This window comes from Malania oleifera, chromosome 4 (genome assembly GCF_029873635.1).
Source record: "Malania oleifera isolate guangnan ecotype guangnan chromosome 4, ASM2987363v1, whole genome shotgun sequence".
In the NCBI taxonomy this organism is placed as follows: domain Eukaryota; kingdom Viridiplantae; phylum Streptophyta; class Magnoliopsida; order Santalales; family Ximeniaceae; genus Malania; species Malania oleifera.
The window spans coordinates 96,045,849-96,068,158 of NC_080420.1; the positions used below are offsets into that span (position 1 = coordinate 96,045,849).

The window sequence follows — 22,310 nt, forward strand, 5'->3', positions numbered from 1 at the left end:
AGATTGGGCTATCAAAACCTACCAACACCTTCTTCATGTGGATCCTCCTAAAATATAATTTACCAAAAGTCACTTTGATAAATTGCTTAAAGCTCTTGATGTCATATCCATGCAATGATGCAAGTAGCTACAAGGATAGGTTGAGAGGCATAGTGTCTATGATGCACGTAAAAAAATGGTATATAAAGGGAGTTAAGATATGATTATAGATCTCTCCATACTAAATAGAAAATCGGTAAAAGTGGAACATAGATTTTCCTTCCTTGAATAGGTGCAATGAGGGTAAACTATAGATCTTCCTAAATTCAATAGGCAATGGATGTAGATGGATGGATTGTGTATTCATCTTCCTAACTTCTGAGCCGAGGCAGTTAGTATGACTTGTTTTCTGGTAAACCGATCAGTAAGGGCGTGACTAGAGGGTAAAGTAGCAGAAGAGATATGGACGGGAAATGCAATAGACTACTCTGAATTGAAAGAATTCGGATATCCAGCCTATGTTCACGTGTCTAGTGAGGAGAAGTCTAAACTTGACCCGAAGTCTCATTATTGCGTCTTTTTAGGATATCAAAAGGGTATGAAGGGGTACAAGTTGTGGGACCCGGTAGCAAACAAGGTGGTGATTAGTAGGGATGTAATCTTTGATGAAAAGGTTATGATGAAGCATACTCAAGATTGTGATGAACAGAAATAGGAGCCAAAAAGCAGGGCAGTGATAAACATGTTGTGCAGGTGGAGTTAGAAGCTCAGGGCAACGATAATGATCATGGTCCTTTGGTTGTAGAGAGCTCTAGCTCGAGAAACCAGCAAGTCAACGATATTTTTATATGGAGATCCAGACGCACTATCAAACCTCCACCAAAGTTTGGATTTGAAGTGTTAGTGTCTTATGCTTTCCTTACTAGTTACAACGATCCAACTACATTTCAAGAGGCAGTGAACAGTCAGGAGAAAGGTAGGTGGATGGGTGCAATGATTGAGGAAATGGAATCACTTCATAAGAACTAAACTTGGGAATTGGTGGAGCTTCTAGATGGGAAGAGACCGATATGTTGCACATGAGTATATAGGAAGAAGGAAGCAATTTCAAAAAAAGAAGAAGAAAAATTCAAAGTAAGGTTAGTGAAAAAAGGGTACTTAAAGAAAAAGGGAATGTACTATGATGAGATCTTTTCACCCGTGATTTGACATACTTCTATTAGGATTGTGTTGGAATTGGTAGCTCATTATGATCTTCATCTGGAGCAAATGGATGTGAAGACGACATTTCTTCATGGTAACTTGGAGGAACAAATTTATATGGTATAGTTGGAGGGATTTTGTGAACTAGGGAAAGAAAACTTAGTTTGCAAGTTGAAGAAATTTATTTACGGGTTGAAATAGTCTCCAAGGCAATGGTATAAAAGATTTGATTCCTACATGATCAAGATTGACTACAAAAGGTGTGAGTATGACTGCCATGTATATGTGAACAAGCTTGATGATAGTTCTCTTATTTTCTTGTTATTGTACGTCGATGACATATTGATAGCTGCAAAAGATTTAACTAAAGTGAATCAGTTAAAATGAATTGTTGCATAAGGAATTTGACATGAAGGATGTTCAGCCAAGAAAATACTTGGGATGGAGATTCGTCGGGACAAAACTGCAGGGAGGTTATGTGTTGATCCTATGGGTCATACCCTGTTTTGATTATGACAAATACTCTGGTATTTGATGTCTATCAAGTTTGTATGCAGGTTCATAATAACAAGATCATTTGATGGCACGTGAAAACTTGAAGACCGAAGACCCTGAAGAACTTTTTCTTGTTGTGATTTATATTATTTGGGTCTGTAATAGTAATTTAGGGAACATGGTTTGTAATAATTAATGCTTTACTTGTATGGTAGGATGGATAAGCTCAAGACCATAGATGGACCTTAGGTTGGTTGATCGACACTGGATTTTTTCGATGTTCTCAAACTAAAACGGACCTAGAAATGACCCTAGGACACTCATTAATGCATATATATAAACAGTCATTTGAATAGGGTGTTTGTATGCTTAAACAGGACTGAAATGCTTTAAATAGGTACTTTCGATCGACCGTACTTCCTCTTGGTCGACCGAACCTTGAAAAATTGCCCTTAACACATATATCCGATCGACCGTGTCCCCAATTCATTTTCGGCCTGGTTGACCGAACCATATGAACTTGGGTCGATCGAAAATATTTTTGGTCGACCGAACCTCTCGGGTTGCCTTGAATTTTTTACCGTGGTTAAATATTTTAAATAGGGTTAATTATTTTAAAATGATTTAAAACTTTCCTAATTATTCCCAATAGGTCCCTAATGGTTATATTTTAGGGGTTGTCTATAAATACCCCTTCATTTGGAATAATTAGTAACAAGATTAGAAAAACAATAAGCAAAAATCCTCTGATTCTCAAAAGCTTTATTTCTCACATCCAAGTCGTATTTCTTCATTCTTACTCATCCTCATTGCAAATCTTGTTAAGAGTGCTATTGTGAGTATCTAGTTAAGCTTACACTCTCGTTTGTTCTAGTTGATTGATATATATTTTTATCCGAGAGTAAGCCTTAAGTTTTTCTAAGAGACTTCATTAATAAGTCTTCCGTAGGAAAACTTCGTAGAGCTTGTGAGTTTTGCATCATCATTGCAATTCTCAAGAGTTCGTATTCTTTTTTTTTTTTTTTGTGAAATAAATTTTTGCAAATCCATTTCAAATATCTCGTGTTACTTTGAGAAATATTTTCTTGAGTTATTTGTGCATACGCAAAAAGATCTTTGTTGAAATAGCCTTTGATTGATTTTATCTTCTTGAACACAAAGATCAAATTACTTTATAAATGAAACTTGAATATCTCTTGTGGTTTATATTGAGAAATATTATTTGTTGAGATATTTGAAGTGTGCTTATGATCTTTGGTTGTGCATTGTGATTGAAATATTATTTTGACAAAAAGATCCTATCATTTACACTCTCACGCACTGATTGCTATATTTGGATAAATATTTGAGAGTAGACACTTAGACTACATAGAACTTATCATATCCTATCTTTTGGTAGTGCATTAGTTATACTGTGCATATTGGGTACATATCTGCTTTACACGAAAGCACAATTACTGTACCATTTGATTGTATTTCAAATATATTGTATTTCTTGGCACGGGCCTGAAGAAGGAGACTAGCCCTTTGAAATAGTTTTGGACTATCTTAGACCCGATTAGGAAAGTTAGGTGCGCCATCTTGGTAAGACATGTTGATTGAGGTCAGTCCCTTAATTGACCTGGTTGTAAAGGTTGGGGTCAGCTCTGTGATAATTGACCTGGTTATTTAGGTGCCGCTCCACCTGTTAAGTGAGTCTACAGTGGTAATCCTTGTGCTTGTTGGCCAAGGCGGGGACATAGACAATTTGGCCGAACCTCGATAACATTTCTGGGTGTCGCCTCCTTTACTACTTTATTGTGTATGCTTGGTTAAACGTTTATTGTAGTTTAAATTTCATTGTATATTTACATTGATTTATTTTACATGCACTAGATCGACCTTAGGTTTGTGTAATACTGTTGTTAGTGGATTGACCTAAGGCAATAAATTTTTAAATACCAATTCACTCCCCTTTTGGGATTGCACCAAAACTAACATTATGGTTATCTTAAGGCGATTATGTATAGAAGATATTTGAGAGGTTTAGCATGACTGATGCAAAGTTAGTGTGTACACCTCTAGCAAGTCATTTTAATTTGTCTACTGCAGATTGCCTGAGTATGGATGAGGATATCCGGGACATGTCAAAGGTCCCTTATGCTAGCGCTGTGGGGAGTTTAATGTATGCATTGATGTGTATGAGACCAGATTTAGCACATGCTGTAAGCATGGTGAGTAAGTTTCTTTCTAATCCAGGAAGAAAGCATTGGGAAGCCATCAAATGGATATTCAAATACTTGCGGGGTACATCAGATTATGGCATCATGTTTGGCAAGCAACAAAGTTATCCTTCAGTTATGGGATTTGTTGATTCTGACTATGCAGGGGATATAGATGACAGAAGGTCTACAACGAGTTATGTTTTTATCCTTATAGGTGGACCTATATGTTGGAGATCCATGGTTCAATCTCTAGTAGCATTGTCCACGATTGAAGTTGAGTATATAGCAATTGTTGAAGTTGCAAAGGAAGCCTTATAACTTACCGGTTTGGTTAAAGAGCTGGTATTACAACAAGATGGTGTTGTGTTGTGTTGTGATACTCATAGTGCTATTTACTTAGTGAAGAATCAAGTAAACCATGCTAGAACCAAGCATATTGATGTGAGGTTTCACCAGGTTCGGGAGTTGGTTACTTGTGAGCTTGTATTGAAGAAGGTTCACACGTCTAAAAATGCAGCAGATATTTTAACAAAATCGGTGACTAGTGAAAAGTTCAAGCATTGCTTGAACTTACTCCATGTCTCCAATTGATAGAAGGGAGACAAACCCAACCGAGCGTTTCAAGTTCAAAGTGGAGCAGTTATATATGTTTTTCAAGTTCTCCTAAGGGACGTATAATCGCCAAGGTGGAGATTGTTGTTTATGGTGTGGCTCTTGTACTTGGGGTTTTATAAACAAAGTAAGAAAAACATAAGGGTGCTGCACAACAGGGACTCATTGATGAGTGTCTTGTTCTTGTCGACGAGTAGACCCCGAGAGCAAGAAAAGTTCAGAGTTTCTGAGATACTACGAGCAAAAAAATGAGCTCCTCGACGAGTGGTCGTACTAGTTGACGAGTGGCCTTCTCTGTCTCGTCGACAAGTGTCCTGTTCTTGTCGATGAGTGCGCTTGGGTTGAGAGCAAATTTTTGAATTTCTAATTTGAATGAGGTGGTTGGGAATTCAGAGGGAAACTTTCGAGGGAGTCTTATTTATGTACTTTTCAGCATTCTTTGACAGAAGAGAGAGATCATAGTGAAGTGTATTGTGTACTTTGACATTTGTTAGTGAAATTATTGTGCTGATTGCTTCCATGGATGTAGGCTTTGCCGAACCACGTTAATCCTCATGTTGATTCTTGTTGTTTCTCATTTACTGGTTGTGTTTCATTTGCTTGTTGTTGTTTTACTTATTCCACTGTGCATCCTTTATCCGATCATTATTACAATATCAAGCACAAACCTACTTTACCTTCCTACTTGCAAAGCCATCATATTAAAATTTCTTTTGTAAACAAAAATTGCACGATTGGATTAAAAAAATCTTCTCACTCTCTCACTCTCCCCCTCTCTCATACACACACACACACACGCACACACACAGCCCTCATATAGGCAGACAAATTGAAGATGGTAAGACATTACTGTAATACTGGTTTTATCTTAGCACTACAGTTGGCAGCTTTGGCATTCCCTCTCTGTACTGATGGTAAAGCCTGATCGACTTTAATAAAAAAGGAGTAAGAAGACAATCCTGCTAAGGTGATGAATTTTGTTCTATTTGGCCAAAGAGATCAATGGTCTAGTTTGCTCGGCCAAAGCCTATTTGGCTCAACAAAAGGGAGCAACTATTTGGACTACTCGAAATAAGGGAACAATGGCATGCTTGGCTCAGCAGAAAGGAGCAATTGTCTAGTTTTCTTAGCTTTGTCAAGAGATTGAAGAGGCCAAAGAAGTCTATTTGGTAAAAAAAAAATGAGAGAGAAAAATCTTTGGTGAACTCAAATACAGTCCAAATGGCTCAGATATAGCCCAAACGACTTAGATATAGCCCATATAGCTCGGATATAGCCCAAGTGGCTTGGATATAGCCTAGACAACTCATATATAGCCCAAACTGCTCAAATATAGCCTAGACGACTCAAATATAGCCCAAATGGTTTGAATATAGGCTAGATATCTTCAATATAGCCACACACTCAAATATGCGCCAAACATATCAGATATAAGCTAAATAACTCAGATATGCACCAAATGGCACAAAATATAGGCTAGAAGGCTCAACCAAAGACCTATTTAGCTTGTTTATATGTTTTTCAACTTGGTCAAATGCTACTTGGCCAAAAGCCTACTCGACTCAACTTGTCTCCTGCCTTGGTCAATCAGGACTATTTAGCTTGGTTATATGTTGTTCAACTTGGTCAAATGCTACTTGGCCAAAAGCCTACTCGACTCAACTTGTCTCCTGCCTTGGTCAGTCAAAAGGTAAAGAAGTTTTATTCAATAAAGAAGACAATTGAAATTACTTATAGGCCAAGAAAAAAAAATTCCTAAGCTCAGGAGAGGGGAACTTGACGAGGAACAAAATATCAGCCCAAATTAGGGGACACTAATAAGTTATTTTACAATGTCAATAGACACTAATGAAGGAATGAAATTAAAGATACTTCTAGGGAGCTAATAAAATATTTGCAACCCCCTAATAGAAGTGAATTAAAGGATCATAAATCTTGTGCAACTCTTGGAATAAAGTTCCATAACTCTTATATAACTCCTTTATAATTAGGGAAAAGAGAATTAATGGGAGGGAGGCCTAAGCAACTACGAAAAGAGAACCCTGGGAAGAGGTAAGACATCTTACAAATACCTAATTTATATTCTGTTGTCATTTCATACTTACCCTTCCAGTTTCTAATTTAAGCATTGGAGTGGTCCCCTAGAGTATCCATGGGCCCTCTAAACCTTTTTTATCAACCTTTTTAGGGAATTGAGGTTGTGATCTACCCAACAAATATGATCAAAATATTAGTGGCAACAAAAACATAAGGAGAGAAAGGATAAAGAAATTGCGAACTCTTTTATAATGGTTCTACAATAGGCCTACATCCACTCTCTCAAGGCAAACCACCTTGTGGTTCCATTAATCCCTTGTTTTAACAGAGACTAAGGAACCGGTTACACCCTTGTTTTTCAGAGACAATGCAACCATATATAATTCTTTGTTTTTTGGAGACCAAGAAAACCAAATCCAACAAAGTTTACAAAAATAAATTCCTTACGAGGAAGATATACGATTTGAAACTCACAAAGGAAACTTTCAAATAATTATCAAATATAAGACTCAAGAGTTTTTAGAGTTTCTCTCAAGAATAAGCAATTTAGAGCACAAAGAGAATAAGATAGATTTTTAAGGTCAGAGCATTTGGATATTCAATATGGTATGTTTTCTAACATTCTTAAGACTTTGGAGGGCAAATATATAGAGTTTAGGGAAAAACAAGTTGTTTTATGCTATTGGAGCCTTTTTGTTGGTTAGACCGATTAACTGTTTACTGAATTTGGTATGGTTGACCGCTTACTAGTTGTTAGAGATAAGGAAAAGACTGATGTAGGCAAAAGTTTCTAGACCGGTCGATGACCTTTAAGGGTTGGTCGACCACCTTTGGCCTCTACTTGAGTCGATAGATTGCCCCTTGTAGTCGGTTGACTACCCTTGGCACCATGGCCAAGTTCGGGCTTTCTTTGTTCCAAATTTTCTAGCTTAAGCTCATTTATGTTGTGCCTTATATTTTCTTAGAGATTTACAAGTTAAAATAGATTACAATTGAGAAAATAAAATACAAATAAATCAATTTAAGTCTTCAACATCTTCTCTAATTCTTCAACTTCAATGACTTAATCCTGTTAAAAATAACTTACATATAAAATCATTAGTCCATCAGAACCAGATTAATGAAACCTTGGGGAACACACTCTTTATATTCATACCCAGAGAGATGTTAGAGATTATTGGTAGTCTTAGCATCATCTTCTTGCAAAACCAAGTAGATTAATTTTAAACTAAATTTGATTCATATGAAATTAAAGAGTTTAATTTTTGAACATTAACATAATAAACTCAATTGCCAAAAAACATCGTATTTATCCCTAAGATTTCTTGCTCAGAGATGAACTGACGCACATAAGTTAGAGCAAGGTTGATAATGACCATAGTCCCACAAGAAAGAAAAGAAAAGAAAAGAAGTTCTTTGAAATGGGAAAATGAATTATGAATTTATAGATGCCGTGTGTGTGTGTGTGTGAGAGAGAGAGAGAGAGAGAGAGAGAGAGAGAGAGAGAGAGAGAGAGAGAGAGAAGGAGAAGGAGATGGGAGGTTATTTATTATTAGACAGCACAATTGTGGGAGAGAGATCAAGGGATTTGAGATTAAAAATCAATTGATTTTTTAATTGAGCCAATAAAAGTTTAGGAGTTAAAAAAACTAGAATTTAATCATATAGTTAAAAATTAAAAAATTTTAAAAAGTTGAAATTGGGGTTTGCAGGCTTATAAGGTAACACTTATTTGTTTTAATATATTAGTATAGATATGACAGATGTATTAACTATTGGTTAATTATTTAATAATTAATTCAAATATTATTATTGGCAGTTACTAATTCAATTATTGTTACTAGCTATGAAAATTTAATTCAATTATTATAGTGGATACAAAAATTTCTTATTCAATTATTATTAATAAGTATATAAAATTTTACTAGATTATTATTAACTATTCCAAAAATAAAATTGAAGATTCATGAGGAAATTGAAAATATTAATCATTTTAATTATTATGTAATTTTAAAACATTTATTATTTGACTAAAATTTTTAAAATCTAAAATTAATTACACTTAATAAATTTTTATTGATGTAATGGTAGCCCTAGTTTGACACTCCTTTCTTTGTCCTTTTTCTTAATATAGTGACAGCCTTAAGCGACGCTCCATTCAACAAAGACATCTCTCTCTCTCTCTCTCTCTTTCTCTCTCATACACATATTAGTATATAGTTTGAAAACAAAAAGTAAAATTCTAAAATTTGAATATTTATATAAAAATCAATCTTAAAAGTATATCTTAGTTTACTGTTTTACATTATAATAAGATACTACTTAAAATATTTTAAATATTCTTTCAAACTTTTTAAGGTAAAAAGTAGTTAGGAACTATTTACTATATTTAGCAAATATAAATTAATTATAATTTAACTAAATTAAGCCAATTTTTCAAATAATAATGACAAAATATTTTTTAACATTTATAAAGATATTTAAATATAAATCCAATTAAAAATTTTAGCTTTATATATTAATTTTAAGCAAACATAAACTGAATTGTTAATGTATTTAATTATTATCAACTTTTTTCAATAATAGCAATAGGTATAAAAAATGTATCCGTTCAATTTTTAAATGAAATAGATATTAATTTTCTAACATAAATACGGGTTCATATTAAACTTACAACATTTATTTTTGTTGTTAGAAATATATATAAATAATATTTATTTCCTACATATGTTGAAGGTTTCTGCATACATTTTTAATGTCAAATAGTTTAAATTGTTCATAGAAATTTATGTTTATTTGAATAGTAACTCAAGATAGAGTTACTCATATTTATTTTTATTTTTTGTAAAAATTAATTATTAAATATACAAGAAATTACTCTAGAAATCATAACTAATTTTATTTGCACTATAATTAATATATTTTTAGATTGTGTATAGCATGGAGTCTCCACTAGTAGAAATTAATTCACATCAAACTAGAAATGGGTCATTAAGTGATACATGATTAATCTATTCGCTTAAAAAAAAAAGTTTGGGTATAACATAAGGTGACCCATTTATAATTGAATCGGTCTAAGCCTAAACTCGCTTAAAAAAAGTTTGAGTATAATATAAGGTGACCCATTTATAATTGGATCGGCCTAAGCCTAACCCCTTTAGTTAATAGAGGAAGTCAATTTACTTCGGAACCCATTGACCATGTAATAGACATCTCACTTGGTATTTACCTAGTGCCCAAGCTAACTCGAACCAAATTTAATTCCTTTTAAGAATGTTGAGCCGTAGCTATGAGCCATAGTCCGAGCCAATAGTCCATTTTTTAATTTTAATTCATATTTTTGTTGAGATATTTAAAATAAAAATAATAAATAACCAATATAAATGCTTCTTCTTTTTAATGACTCGCATTTATTAAAACATTAAAGATAAAAAATAATAACTAGATGTGTTTTAAAATTTTTACTATTTATTTATTAGCGGGGCACTTATTATAGCCCATCAATTAATTAGTCAAATATTCTACTTATATTTTGGTCAACTATTTATAAATGGGTCAACTCAAATCTAAATATCTTAATTAAGTCCCACCTGATAACGACTTGGGGCGTACTAGACCCGATGTGAAAATTGACTCGATATTTGACGCTAATGTGGATGAGCGGTTTTTCGGACTATTGGCACGCAATGGTGATTATTCTTTATGAAAATAGCTAGCCACCAATGAGTGGACGACTAGCCTAATTAGCTCGCGACAACTTCTATATTGTCATAATTAGTGTTGGTAATCATTTTATGCATTAACTTTGACAAGGGCCTAAATATATCATCACCTCACTGACCAATGCATACTAGCAGCCAAAAGTGCTCCATTTGTAAACTCAAATAGGCTGCGACTTTGAAATTCATATGCTCATTGTCATCATTTTTTGTGTACGAGTGCTTTTCACATATGCTTTCTCAGAGTATTTGGCTAGAACTGTTGATAACTATACATTACCAAAACAATGTCCTAACAATATTATGAGATTGTTTTTTTCTCTTTTACAAACTTGTGTGCAAGAAGATATCTAGAAGAAGGCCAAGCCAAAATGGGCAGCTCTACATGGCGTGAAGAGCAAGTGAGCAACTAGCCAAATTGGTGCATCTGGTAGAATAGCATAGCCCAACAAGCCAAATTTGCCCACTTGGTAAATAACCTTGGAAAACAAGGTATCTCTCAAAGTGGTAACTTTCGAAAGCATGCCACATTGAGTGCAAGCACCAAGATTATAACCTTAACTAATAGCCTCGAGTATGCTTCCTCTCAAGATGCTAATCTCGACAAATTGTTTTGAAGAGCATACCACCTCCGGAGGCGGTAACTTTGACAAATAGTTTTGAAGAGTAAGTCAAACAAGCACACTTGAAGGAACTTGGCAAAAGAACTTCGCCCAAAAGGCTCGATAGGCTCATTGGAGGCACAAAGAGCCAACCAAGAGAGAGAGAGAGGGAGAGCCTTCCAAGATTCGAACTAGTGGGAGAGCTAACTAACTTTGTCAAATAATCCCTATTAATGAGAAGTTAATCTCCAAAGATAAGGTCTATATAAGGAGAAGGTAAGGAACAACAAGAATGAATACAATTGCATATACTTCATCTTAATTTTGACTGACTTGAACATTGGAGGTAGTTTTGGAAGGTTACTAGGGTTCTCCCAAATTTTTTTTCCCTTAATTGTAAGTGATCGCTAACGGTCTATAGATGTGAAGATTAAGACTCGGTTTTTATGTCAACATCACCCATTTATGCATATAAAATATATAATTGTTGAAATATTGAATTCATTACTGTATACCTGCAAACAAGGTCACACATGTATGCTCAGGTACTCAAGACTCAAGCATGAAGTCAAAAATAAACGTGCCTTCGTAGGAATACAACCCGTACAAGCCAAATTCAAGCCATCCAACCCAAAGAAAATAAACTTAACACACAAAAAATGCATCTACACACATACACACACATACATATTACATTTTAATAATTTAAACTAAAATAAAATAATTTTGAATTTTAAAAAAATGGAATATGATCTTATTTTGGTCTAACTTAAACATCACCTAATCCTAACTTAAAACAATAAGAATAATACTTAGATTTAGACGAGTATGAGCATGACTACACACAAGACAACTCACACAATTATACAATTTAATATTTTAAGGGCACATTACAAATATCAAACGTGAATTAAGCGGCAAAAAAATTCCCATAAATTTTAAGGTTGACTAATAACAGGAAATTTTTGACATAAACTTCATAAGACTTTCTATTTTTTTAATAAAAAAAAAAAAAGAAATACTGAAAACGAAAGGTAATTTTTTGAAAAATTGGAGGGCATGCAAAGTGAATCTTAACTTTTTTGTAGTAAATTTCGAATGGGACATTACCCGCATAAGAGCCCTTTTTGCACGGATTGTTGGGGAGGCAACGGGGCAGAGTCAATGTACCACGAATCCCTCAACCAATAGAAACTTTAGGTTTAGGAACATGAAATTAAAATATTAGATTTAAAATATAAGAATTTAAATAAAATATGGTATAAAATTATATAAAATTTGTTTTCAATCTACAAAAAATCAAATCCAATCCTTTTGGAAACGATTTTGAGCCTTGAATTTTTGTAAACTTGAATAAAATATAAAATAAAATTATATTAAATTATGTTCAAGTCTTTGCAAATATAAATCAAGGTGTGAATTCCATACTACCAAAGACAAGCACTTGAGTTATTGTTCCTGGTATCCAAGGAACATTTCTGATTCAGTTTGAATCAATGTTCCACCTAAGTACCCTCTAAACAAAACCATTGCAGCGAAGGAGTCGTATGGGAGAAATCAATTCTAGCACATCTGCAAATCCAATTTCTCCCTCTGGTGGGAAAAAGAAAGAAACAATGAAGTTTGATTGGACTCCACAACACATCCGAAGTCAGCCCAGATGTGGCCCATGCCAGTGGTAATTCCTTAAATGAAAATCATGAAGCCGAACCCATCAGTTGGTCATTTGTTCAAGACCAAAATGGACATTTTTAGTACATCGATAGACCAAGAAGAGGAAAAATAATACCTAGAATGACAAGTTACACATATACAAGTACGCAATCTAAACTTGAAAATGCTAGACTTGAATACAATAGTGCAGATATAAGATTGTATATGCTGATGAAGATGCTTATTCATATGGCATCTGATTAATACTACAATATTCTACGTATCGCATTCTGAAATTTACCTTTTTCTGCCAAGCTACCCTGCTTCTTGAGCAACAATTAGTTCATCTGGGAAATCACCATTGCTGGCTGGTGGAACCAATATTTCATCATCAATTGTGAAATGGTATCTCTCCCCAATAGCTCTAAGAAGCTGGTACACTTCAAACATTGTTGGTCTCACCTTTGGATTTGGCGACACGCAATTACAAGCAACTCTAAGAAATTGGTTGAGCTCACTATCAAAACCCTTCCCAAGCAAAGATTTATCAATAACAGTTTGGAGAAGAGAATTAGTTGTCAAATGCATGATCCACTCCACCAAACTTCCCTTGAAGTTTTCAGGGGCATTAGTCACATGCGTGGGTTTCTCGCCAGTAATCAACTCAAGAAGAACAGTTCCAAAGCTATAAACATCACCCTTTGGAGTCGCAACCAGTGTCCGATGATACTCGGGAGCAACATAACCCAAATCTCCAAACTCCCCATTAACAAAAGTGCTCAAGTGGGTATCAATTGGGTTCATGAGCCTTGCGAGTCCAAAATCAGATAATTTAGGCTCCAAATCCTCGTCCAGTAATATGCATTTGGAGCTTATATTTCTATGAATAATTCGGGGATTGCAGTTATGATGAAGCCAGGCCAAACCTTTAGCTACCTCAATCCCAATTTTGAGCCTCAATGGCCAGTCCATAGCTTCGGCATTGGGTTCCAAAGGATGTAGCCAATCATAAAGGTTTCCATTGGCCATGTACTTGTACACCAAAAGCCTCTCATTCTTTGCCACGCAAAAACCCAATAGAGGAACTAAGTTCTTGTGTTTAACACTCCCTAGGGTATTCATCTCAGACACAAATTCTTTTTCCGAGCGTTGAGAATCTTGCAACCTCTTTACCATAAGGGAATTGCCATCAGGAAGCATTGCCTTATACATAGTTCCCATGCTTCCACTTCCAATGATGTTGCTCTTGTTGAAGTTGTTAGTAGCCTTCATAAGATCGCTCAACCTCATCTTTGAAACTGACTTCTCAAACATTGAAACCTGTGATCAGCAGCATCTTATTAGTATCCTTATTAGTTAGCGAGTTCGAATCTAAATATAAGAACTAAAACCACAACAAGGTCAGCAACATCTCTAAAGAAAGAGACTGTTTAACCTTGGAAGACAAGAATCATAAATTTGGACTCTTTCCACATAAGATAGATTATATATAACAAGCTTGCCTTAATGCCTTTCATTCCCTTTATAGTCATTGCCCATTTGTTGCCATCTGGATCATCTTCCTTCTTCTTCAAAGCCACTCCACGTGAGTAGTAGAGAGCAATACCCACAACAAAAGCTGTACCAATTATTGCACCAACAGCTGCTCCGACAACAACACCAACATGAGATTTCCCTTGTTTACCCTGGCATGGGCCCAAAGGTGCCCCACATAATCCTGGATTATTTGCAAAGTTCTCGGCAGTGATGCTAGGACTAGCAAAGTTAGGGACCTGCCCTGACAATTGATTGTAGGTAACGCTAAATGTCTTAAGCCGATTGAGTTGCCCAAGTTGCAGTGGGATTGAACCTGTTAGCAGGTTATGGTCGAGTTTAAGGACATTCAGAAATGAACAATCCTTAAGACTCACAGGAATCTGACCAGAAAAACTGTTGGAGGAGAGATCAAGGTTGGTTAAGTATTTGAGTTTGTTTGATATATCGGAAGGGATGGATCCGAAAAAATTGTTGCTAGAGAGGTCCAGGCCAGTCATGGTGGTGCAATTCTCGATGCCACGAGGGAATCGGCCTTTCAGACCCATGTCCGAAAGATGAATATTTAGGACTCTGTTTTCATTAGGATGCCAACATTCCACGCCTACGAATTTGCAGATGTAGCCTTCGGTGTCATTGGCGAAATCCCATGAACTCAAGTACGAAGAAGGGTCATCAATAGAGTCCTTCACGGTTCTCAAGCAATAGATATCAGTAGGAGTGGCATAAATTACACTGCTACTAAGCAACAGACCGCAGATGAAACCAAGTAGGAGGAGAAGATTTCTACCACAATCCACAGCCATGTGCGAGGGAACATCCATGAGAAAGTCCCCAAATTAACAAATCTGGAAGCTCAAAAAATGTAATAATTTGGAAATAGGGGATTGAAGGGAAATTAGTACGCCTTGCAATTAAATTCAAATAATCACAAAACCCACTAAACCCGGAAAATTCTAGCCCTAATTAACACCAAAAGGAAAAAAATATTCAAATAAACAAACCCAATTCACCTCATGCCATATGCAGTACATGGGAACAGGCGATTATTTAGGGGTTGCGGAAAGGGGTCCCAAAATCAGCTAGAACTCAAAAGCCCCAGTGATCATCCCTTGCAGAAACACAAATTCATTTCCCTAACATTGTACAAATTGAATATAATCAGAGAAGGCTCAAGGAGTCACTCACACGAGGAAGAACAAAGTCAACAGACACGAGCAAAGAGCAATTGACCGGCTGCAAACTTCATTCTGTATCAGACGCTATAAGAAAGGAGAATATGAAGAGGAGAAAGAAGCAGATGAAGAATGAGAACGGAGATGGGAGAAAATTAAAATAGGACAACGACCCTTTAATTGGGCACAGCAGGGTCGTCGAAGATTCCCTCTCTCTCTCTCTCTCTCTACAAAGCAAGAAGCACCATGGGTCATTCGTTTTGGCTATTGTCATTTGTCACCTCCTCCGAAGACTTCTTTATTGACTAGCTTTGCTAGCTTTCCCACCCGCCCAAGCCCAACCCTCACGCCCCCGTAGTTCAAACCCTACTCGTAATCAATTCAGAACAAAATAATAATAATAGATTGGAAAAAAAAACAGTAAAGAAAACCTCAACAATTTCCCTTGCCCATCGCCAATTCATACGAGCAACCGCCGCCGGCTACCGGTGTTGCTGTTACTTAAAAGAGAAAGTGAGAAACCCTGAAGGCAAACTACTCCATTCCATTTCCTTTTTTAAAATCGCTTGAAGTAATCGTAGTATTTGGGCCACTAATCATAAGATACTAAAATTTTTGAAGCCGCATTATTATTAGATCTCACATTTAATTACATCTTTTTACTTACACACATTTAGCATCATATATAATTTTTTGATAGTTTTCAAAATTCAAATTCTAACATTTTTTTTAAGTAAAAGAGTTTTAAATTTATCATTTGAACGAAAAGAGCGAAGTTACTTTTTTTAACCAATTAATTAATTTTCATATAGATATTACATGACTAATACTTTTATATATTTTAGAAAATACATAAAATAAACACTTATAATGTGAGTAAAAAAGGATAAGTAAGATCTATGATTCTTTGTAAATACACAAAATGGCAAAGAATAAGGATTCCATAAGTATGCATTAATTTCATTGCTTATTGTTAACTAAAATGATAATTGTGAGTATAAATACATATACGCTTCCATGCTTATATACATGTATTTTTTTTTATTATAGTCATACATTCACAACAAATTAAAATGTGTAGACATTTGTATAAAAATCAATAGTTTCTACCCAAAAAGGGGGGGAGGGGGGGGGGGGAGGACAATGATCCTAAAAACCAATTAATTTTACAAAAATTCAACTGTTTTAAAATTTAGGACTTGTTTGGTTTGACAAAATAACTATTCTTTGAAATAATATGGAATATAGTTTAAATTTTGGGAATCAAGGGAATAGTTATTCCTTAATTCATTAAACATTATTGCTACCGAAATTGGCTTGAAAACTTGGATTGATCTTTGACATTGATCACTTGCAGAGAATCAAATAAGAGAGGCTTGGGTCTGTGTACTCCTGGGAATCACTCTGATGCCTAAGTCAGGAAATATAAGAGGATAAAGTCAATTGCAACAATAAGAATGGATGAGAGTGAGATGATTTACCTTCTCCCGGGGTGCCCATTTTATAGCAGTGAGGGCATGCTCTGTTGAATTCGATATTTATTAGTCATTTATTTTAATGGCAGGGGGTTATACTTTAATTTAAGAATATTTGTTGGGGAATAATAGTGGTGCCTTGATTTTGGTCTCTTACTAATATGCCCTATTAATTTTGTTTATATCAGTTGCACCCTCTCCCCATTTTTACTCTCAAATTTTTAATCATATTTTCTCGACTCGAGAGTACTCTGGGATTCCTACTGTGTAGGAAATTTTGACTTTATTTTAACCATTTGGATGGCTTAGACTCATTCTGAGCCATTTAGGCTCATCCAACCCAATCCAAGTCATTTTTAGGGTGGCTCAGCTCAATCTGAGCCGCTTTAGGTTTATTCCGCTTGATTTGAGCCATGTTAAGAAGATTCGGCTTAATCCGAGTCATTTAAGCTCATTTAGCTTCATTTGAGTCATTTTTATGTTGTTTGGCTTGATTCGAGTCGTTTTATATTTATCCATCTTATTACGAGTTGCGTTTGGGAAGTTTGACTTTCTTCAAGATGTTTAGAAGGTTTGGCTCAATCCGAGTCGTGCTTGGGAGGTTTAGCTTAATCCGAGTCACTTGGGATTTTTGAAGCCATTTGAGGTGAATTCAACTCATCCGAGTCATTTTGTCCATGCATTGGCTCTAGTTAAGTCACTATCCTTTGAGTCGTTTTAAGCAAACTCGGCTTATCTGAGTCACATCATCTGTGTGTTGGCTCTAATCGAGCCACCTTCCTCTCCACTAAGCCACTGAAGGCAAGTTCAACTTATTTGTGTCATTTTGCTCGTGCTTCGACTCTAGCTAAACAGTTACCCTTCCAATTGAGTCGTTAAGGCTAATTCAGCCCATCTAAGCCATTTTGATCATGCTCTGGCTCAATTTGAGCCGTTTAAGCCATATATCACTCTGTTCGAGTCGTTTTAAATGGGTTTTGACTCAACACGAGCTATTTTGCCTCTAATTGAGTCGTTTTGGCTTTAATCGAGATTTTAAAGTACTTTTGGCTTATTTTTTGAGTTGTTTTTAGTTCTCTTGTTGGCTTAACCCAATTCAACTACTTAAGCTTCCCTGGTAATTTGGCTTAATTCAAGTTGGTAATTCTATTTTTTTTGCCTAATGGCTAAGTGATTGACTTTTTTATAGAGCAGCTTCTCACTAAACAAGTAATTTTATTTTGCCGAACATATCATTTTGCTTGTCGAACATCTTACATTAAGTGTAGGGTTTTGGAGCCTTCTATGCTTATTAAATATTCCATTTTTGGTGGGCCATGCTCACTTCTTGTTACCTTATGAGTTGTGCTCATCAAGTGGGTATCTTTGGTCCTTATGAGCAGAGCTTAATAGATGGGTCATTTTTGGTAAGGTGTGCTCACTTCTTGTCGCCTCACGAGCTGTGCTTATCAAGTGGGCTTCTTCAAGCCTCATGGGTGGCATGCATTAGATGAGCTATTTTGGTGAGTCGTGTTCACTTCTTGTTGCCTAATGAGTTGTACTCATCAAGTGGGCGTCTTTGAGCCTCATTAGCGGTGCTCATCAGATGGGTCATTTTGGTGAGCCAGACTCACGTCTTGTTACCTTATGAGTTGTGCTCATCAAGTGGGGCATCTTTAGGCCTCATGAGTGGTGCTCATCAGATGGACCATTTTTAATGAGTTATGCTCACTTTTTATTGTCTTATGAGTTGTGCTCACCAAGTGGGTGTCTTCGAGCCTCATAAGTGGTGCTTATCATATAGGCCATTTTGGTGTGTCGTGCTCACTTCTTGTTGCCTCATAAGCTGTGCTCATCAAGTAGGTATCTTCAGGCCTTATAAGTAATGCCTCATCAGATGGGAAATTTTTTATGAGTCCTACGTACTTCTTGTTACCTCATAAGTTGTGCTCATCAAGTGGGAGTCTTCGATCCTTATGAGTAGTGCTCATAAGATGGGCAATTTTCGTGAGTCATGGTCACTTATTGTTACCTCATGAGTTGTGCTTATCAGGTGGGCATTTTCGGCTCTCATGAGTGGTGTTGATCAGATGAGCATTTTTGGTGAGTTGTGCTCACTTCTTGTTGCCTTATGATTTGTGCTCATCAAGTGGGCATCTTCAAGCCTCATGAGAGGTGCTCATTAGATGGTCCATTTTGGTGAGCTATGCTCAGTTCTTGTTACCTCATAAGTGGGCGTCTTAAGGCCTAATGAGCGGTGCTCATCAGATAAGCCATTTTGGTAAGTTGTGCTCATTTCATATTGCCTCATGAGTTGTACTCATAAAGTGGGCATCTTCAGGCCTCATAAGGGTGCTAATCAGATGGACCATTTTTGGTGAGCTATGCTCACTTATTATTGCCTCATGAGTTGTTCTCATCAAGCAAGCGTCTTCGAGCCTCATGAGCACTGCTCATCAAATGGGCCATTTCCACATTAACACGCGTCCCAACATAGCATCAAAATCCATGCCATATTTTTCCTTATAAGTAACTCTATTCCCTTGCTTATTCCCCACACTAAGAAATAAGAGGCTTCTCTTGAGGTATGTTCTCTCATTCACTTCCTTTGCTACCTTCTTTTCTTTTAAGTATGATCTCAATGTTTGAATCTTTATTTGAATGTTCTTCAAATGTTTTTGAATGTTCTTGGTTGTTCTTCGCATATTCTTGATTATACTTTGAATGTTCTTCATGTGTTCTTGAGTGTTCTTTGCGCGTTCTTGAATATTCTTCAAAACTTTTCAAGAGTCTTCTTTTTTATTCCTTTAACGGATAAAAAGTTTTTTTTTTTTGTTACTCTCTTTAGTAGCCTATTGTCCTTTTTAATAGAATCTTCTAAGGCTCAATCTTCAATCATAGTTAATGTGAGAAATGTAAGAACCTGAACCGTGATAAATTGGTTAAATAAATAAGAGAGGGGTAAAATTGGTATATGAACGAGCTTCGTCAACGAAGCCAGAGTTCGTCAATGAAGGCCATGCATTTCTCATCGATGAAATTCATGGGCTCGTCGACGAGGAGAAGCTGAGGAGTCTTGGAAAAATCGGAGATCCTAGATTCGTCGACGAGGCCATCGATTCGTCGATGAAGGCAGTGAAGGATTCGTCGATGAGAACCCCATTTCGTCGACGAGTTGGGCCGGGTCAAAGGTCCTATAAATGATATTTTTGGTTGCTCTGGGACTAAGTTTCCCTAAACTCTCTCTCTCTCTCTCTCTCTCTCTCTCTCTCTCTCTCTCTCTCCTTATCTCTCTCTCTCTCTCTCTCTCTCTCTAGATTCCTTCATCGATCGTTGATGGAATTGGGAATCTGAAGTTACTGCGAGGATCAAGGAAGGATTCTCTACGTTTCTAGCTGATCAGAATTCCGTTTCGAGCATTTTTGGGTTTTGGGCTAAAATCAAGGTAAGACTCGATTTTTTTTTCTAATTCAGTATATGTGTAGTAGTATGGATTGTAAGTATGTATTGTACTGTGGTTGGTAGGTTTTGGAGTCGTAGTTCGTAGTTTTGGGGACCATAAAGTTCGTAATTGGAATTCGGGTTAAGGTAAGGGGATTCTGTTTATATCAGTTTATTTTCGAAATCAGGATCGGTAAGCTTGTAAGCTACGATCATATGTATGTTTTGGCAACTTATTTGGGGAAATCTATCGGGTAAAAATACGGGATTTTTGGGTTACAATTTTTGAAAAAATTGGGGATTTCAGGTATCATCTTTATTTGGTTTGGAAAATGGTTAGTTACGTTGAAACTATATTATTGAGGTGACCGTAATCCATATTTGCATAAGTTGTATACTTGAATTTGTAAACGATATGATTTGCCGTAAACCAAATAAGTGTGGTATGTATGGTTGTATGTATTTGTTCCAAGTATTTGTAAAACAACTATGTGGCGGCTTATTACCGTACGCTGAAATGTATAGGAACGTGAGTTCCAAAATGATTCTAGGATTTGTAAAATAGCCATGTATGTCGACTCTATATCCGGGGTGTAAAATATCACCAGTACGTTCCGGCTGGTCACCAAAGGATGTGTTCTACACCATATGTAGCAATGTAATCACTATGGGCCTGAGTCGTCGCATCGTAGTTGCGTATGTAGCAATGTAATCGTTGTGAGACTAGGAGACCTTGTGTAGTTGCGTATGTAGCAATGTAATCACTGTGGGCCTCAGTCGTCGCAGTGTAGTTACGTGTGTAGCAATGTAATCGCTGTGAGATGAGGTGTCCTTGTGTAGTTGCGTATGAAGCAATGTAATCGCTATTGGGCCTCGGTCGTCACAGCGTAGTTGCGTATGTAGCAAAGTAATCGCTGTGAGACGAGGTGACCTTGTGTAGTTGTGAACTAGTGTGATGACACTGACCGTATGTTTTGGGTAACATATGTACTGGAATGGTTTTTATGAAAATACTGGAACTATTTGTAATTGTATGAAATTGTATGGGAATGTTTCGAACTGTATCGTATTTTATAGTGTTATGAAGTATGTAAAATAACACTGGTATGCCACACACTGATATAACCTGATTTGTTCCTTACTGAGAGGTGTCTCACCCCGAATGTACATACAATGTTTTTCAGGTCCTTCAGGTAGCTGTAATTAGCCTCCTAGCATCTGGAAGCGGGGGGAGTCATTAGTTACTGCTAGTACCTATTAGGTACGAGTTTTGGTATCCAGGTTGTCGGGATGGTTTTTGTAGACACCTGGGGTATGTTTTGTATCATGGGAATGTATATCCTAGCTTGCATAGACTCTCGTATGATACTGTTATGTACAAAAGACCGTATTTTGCTGCGTATTTTGGATGAGTATGGATGTTTGTGTGTATGTATGTGGGCATCCGTTCACCCCACGAGGTCGGATCCTCTATTTGTATTGTATCATGTACATTTAAATTGAGACAGAGATAGGTTAGGTTACTTAAATTCACACTGGGGACCCACCTGCGGGTTCGGGGCATGACAAGAAATGCCAAGTCTTGCTTAACTCAAGATGACTTGAGTTGTTTGCATGCCTTGTGTTTTATCTTAGACCCTATTCAGCTCTCGCTACTCTCCAATTTTGAATTAACTCTTTAGCCAGGTCCAGATGAGATTTTGTTATATGCTGATTATTTCAAGGCTGGACTTAGGCTACCTTCCATTCCTTTATATCTAATGCTGTATGGTTTTATAACTTGTCTCCTAGTCAGTTGGCTCCCAACTCTTATTTAACTCTAGTTTGTTTTGTTGTTCTACTCCACCGTAAAGGTTATCAACCCTTGGTTAGGTTGTTAAGATCATGCCACTAGATGAGGAAACATTCTACTAAAAAGGAGGTTTTCTATTTTAATTGCCTTTCTAAATGTAGGTTTTTCTCCTGGTTCTTCTTCCATTCATCACTGGAAGTCAAAGTTCTTCTTTGATTCTATCACACCGTTTTACCAACTTTAGCGCATCCCGTCTCATGGTAGGCCAATAACACCCCTATCGTAAGGCATTATAAGCGAGTGCCCTTCCTCCTAAGTGATTACCACAAATTCATTTTGTGAATCTCTATTTAGATGTAATTTGCTTCACCTTTATCCAAACAACATAAGTATGGTAATGTGAAGGATTAG

General features: G+C 36.3%; 1 protein-coding gene across 2 annotated transcripts; it reads right to left on the reverse strand.

The window, feature by feature from the left end:
• Window positions 1–12,502: 12,502 nt before the first annotated feature.
• Window positions 12,503–15,500, reverse strand: LOC131153092 (probably inactive leucine-rich repeat receptor-like protein kinase At5g48380). Of its 2 annotated transcripts, none has more exons than XM_058105136.1 (3): window positions 15,226–15,500; window positions 14,007–14,885; window positions 12,503–13,824 (listed from the first exon to the last, which is right to left on the reverse strand). In XM_058105136.1, exons 2-3 carry the CDS (start codon window positions 14,859–14,861, stop codon window positions 12,820–12,822), a joined length of 1,860 nt encoding a protein of 619 aa, XP_057961119.1. In that variant the 5' UTR covers window positions 14,862–14,885; window positions 15,226–15,500; the 3' UTR covers window positions 12,503–12,819. The 2 variants fall into 2 exon arrangements, with proteins under 2 accessions (XP_057961119.1, XP_057961118.1); XM_058105135.1 differs by having other exon boundaries at window positions 15,051–15,494.
• Window positions 15,501–22,310: the final 6,810 nt, after the last annotated feature.

Coding starts and splice junctions, on each gene's coding strand:
- LOC131153092 (XM_058105136.1), bottom strand. CDS start 14,861: ATGGATGTTCCCTCGCACATGGCTGTGGATTGTGGTAGAAATCTTCTC. Junction 13,825..14,006: donor AGGGAATGAAAGGCATTAAG/GCAAGCTTGTTA, acceptor TGCTGATCACAG/GTTTCAATGTTTGAGAAGTC.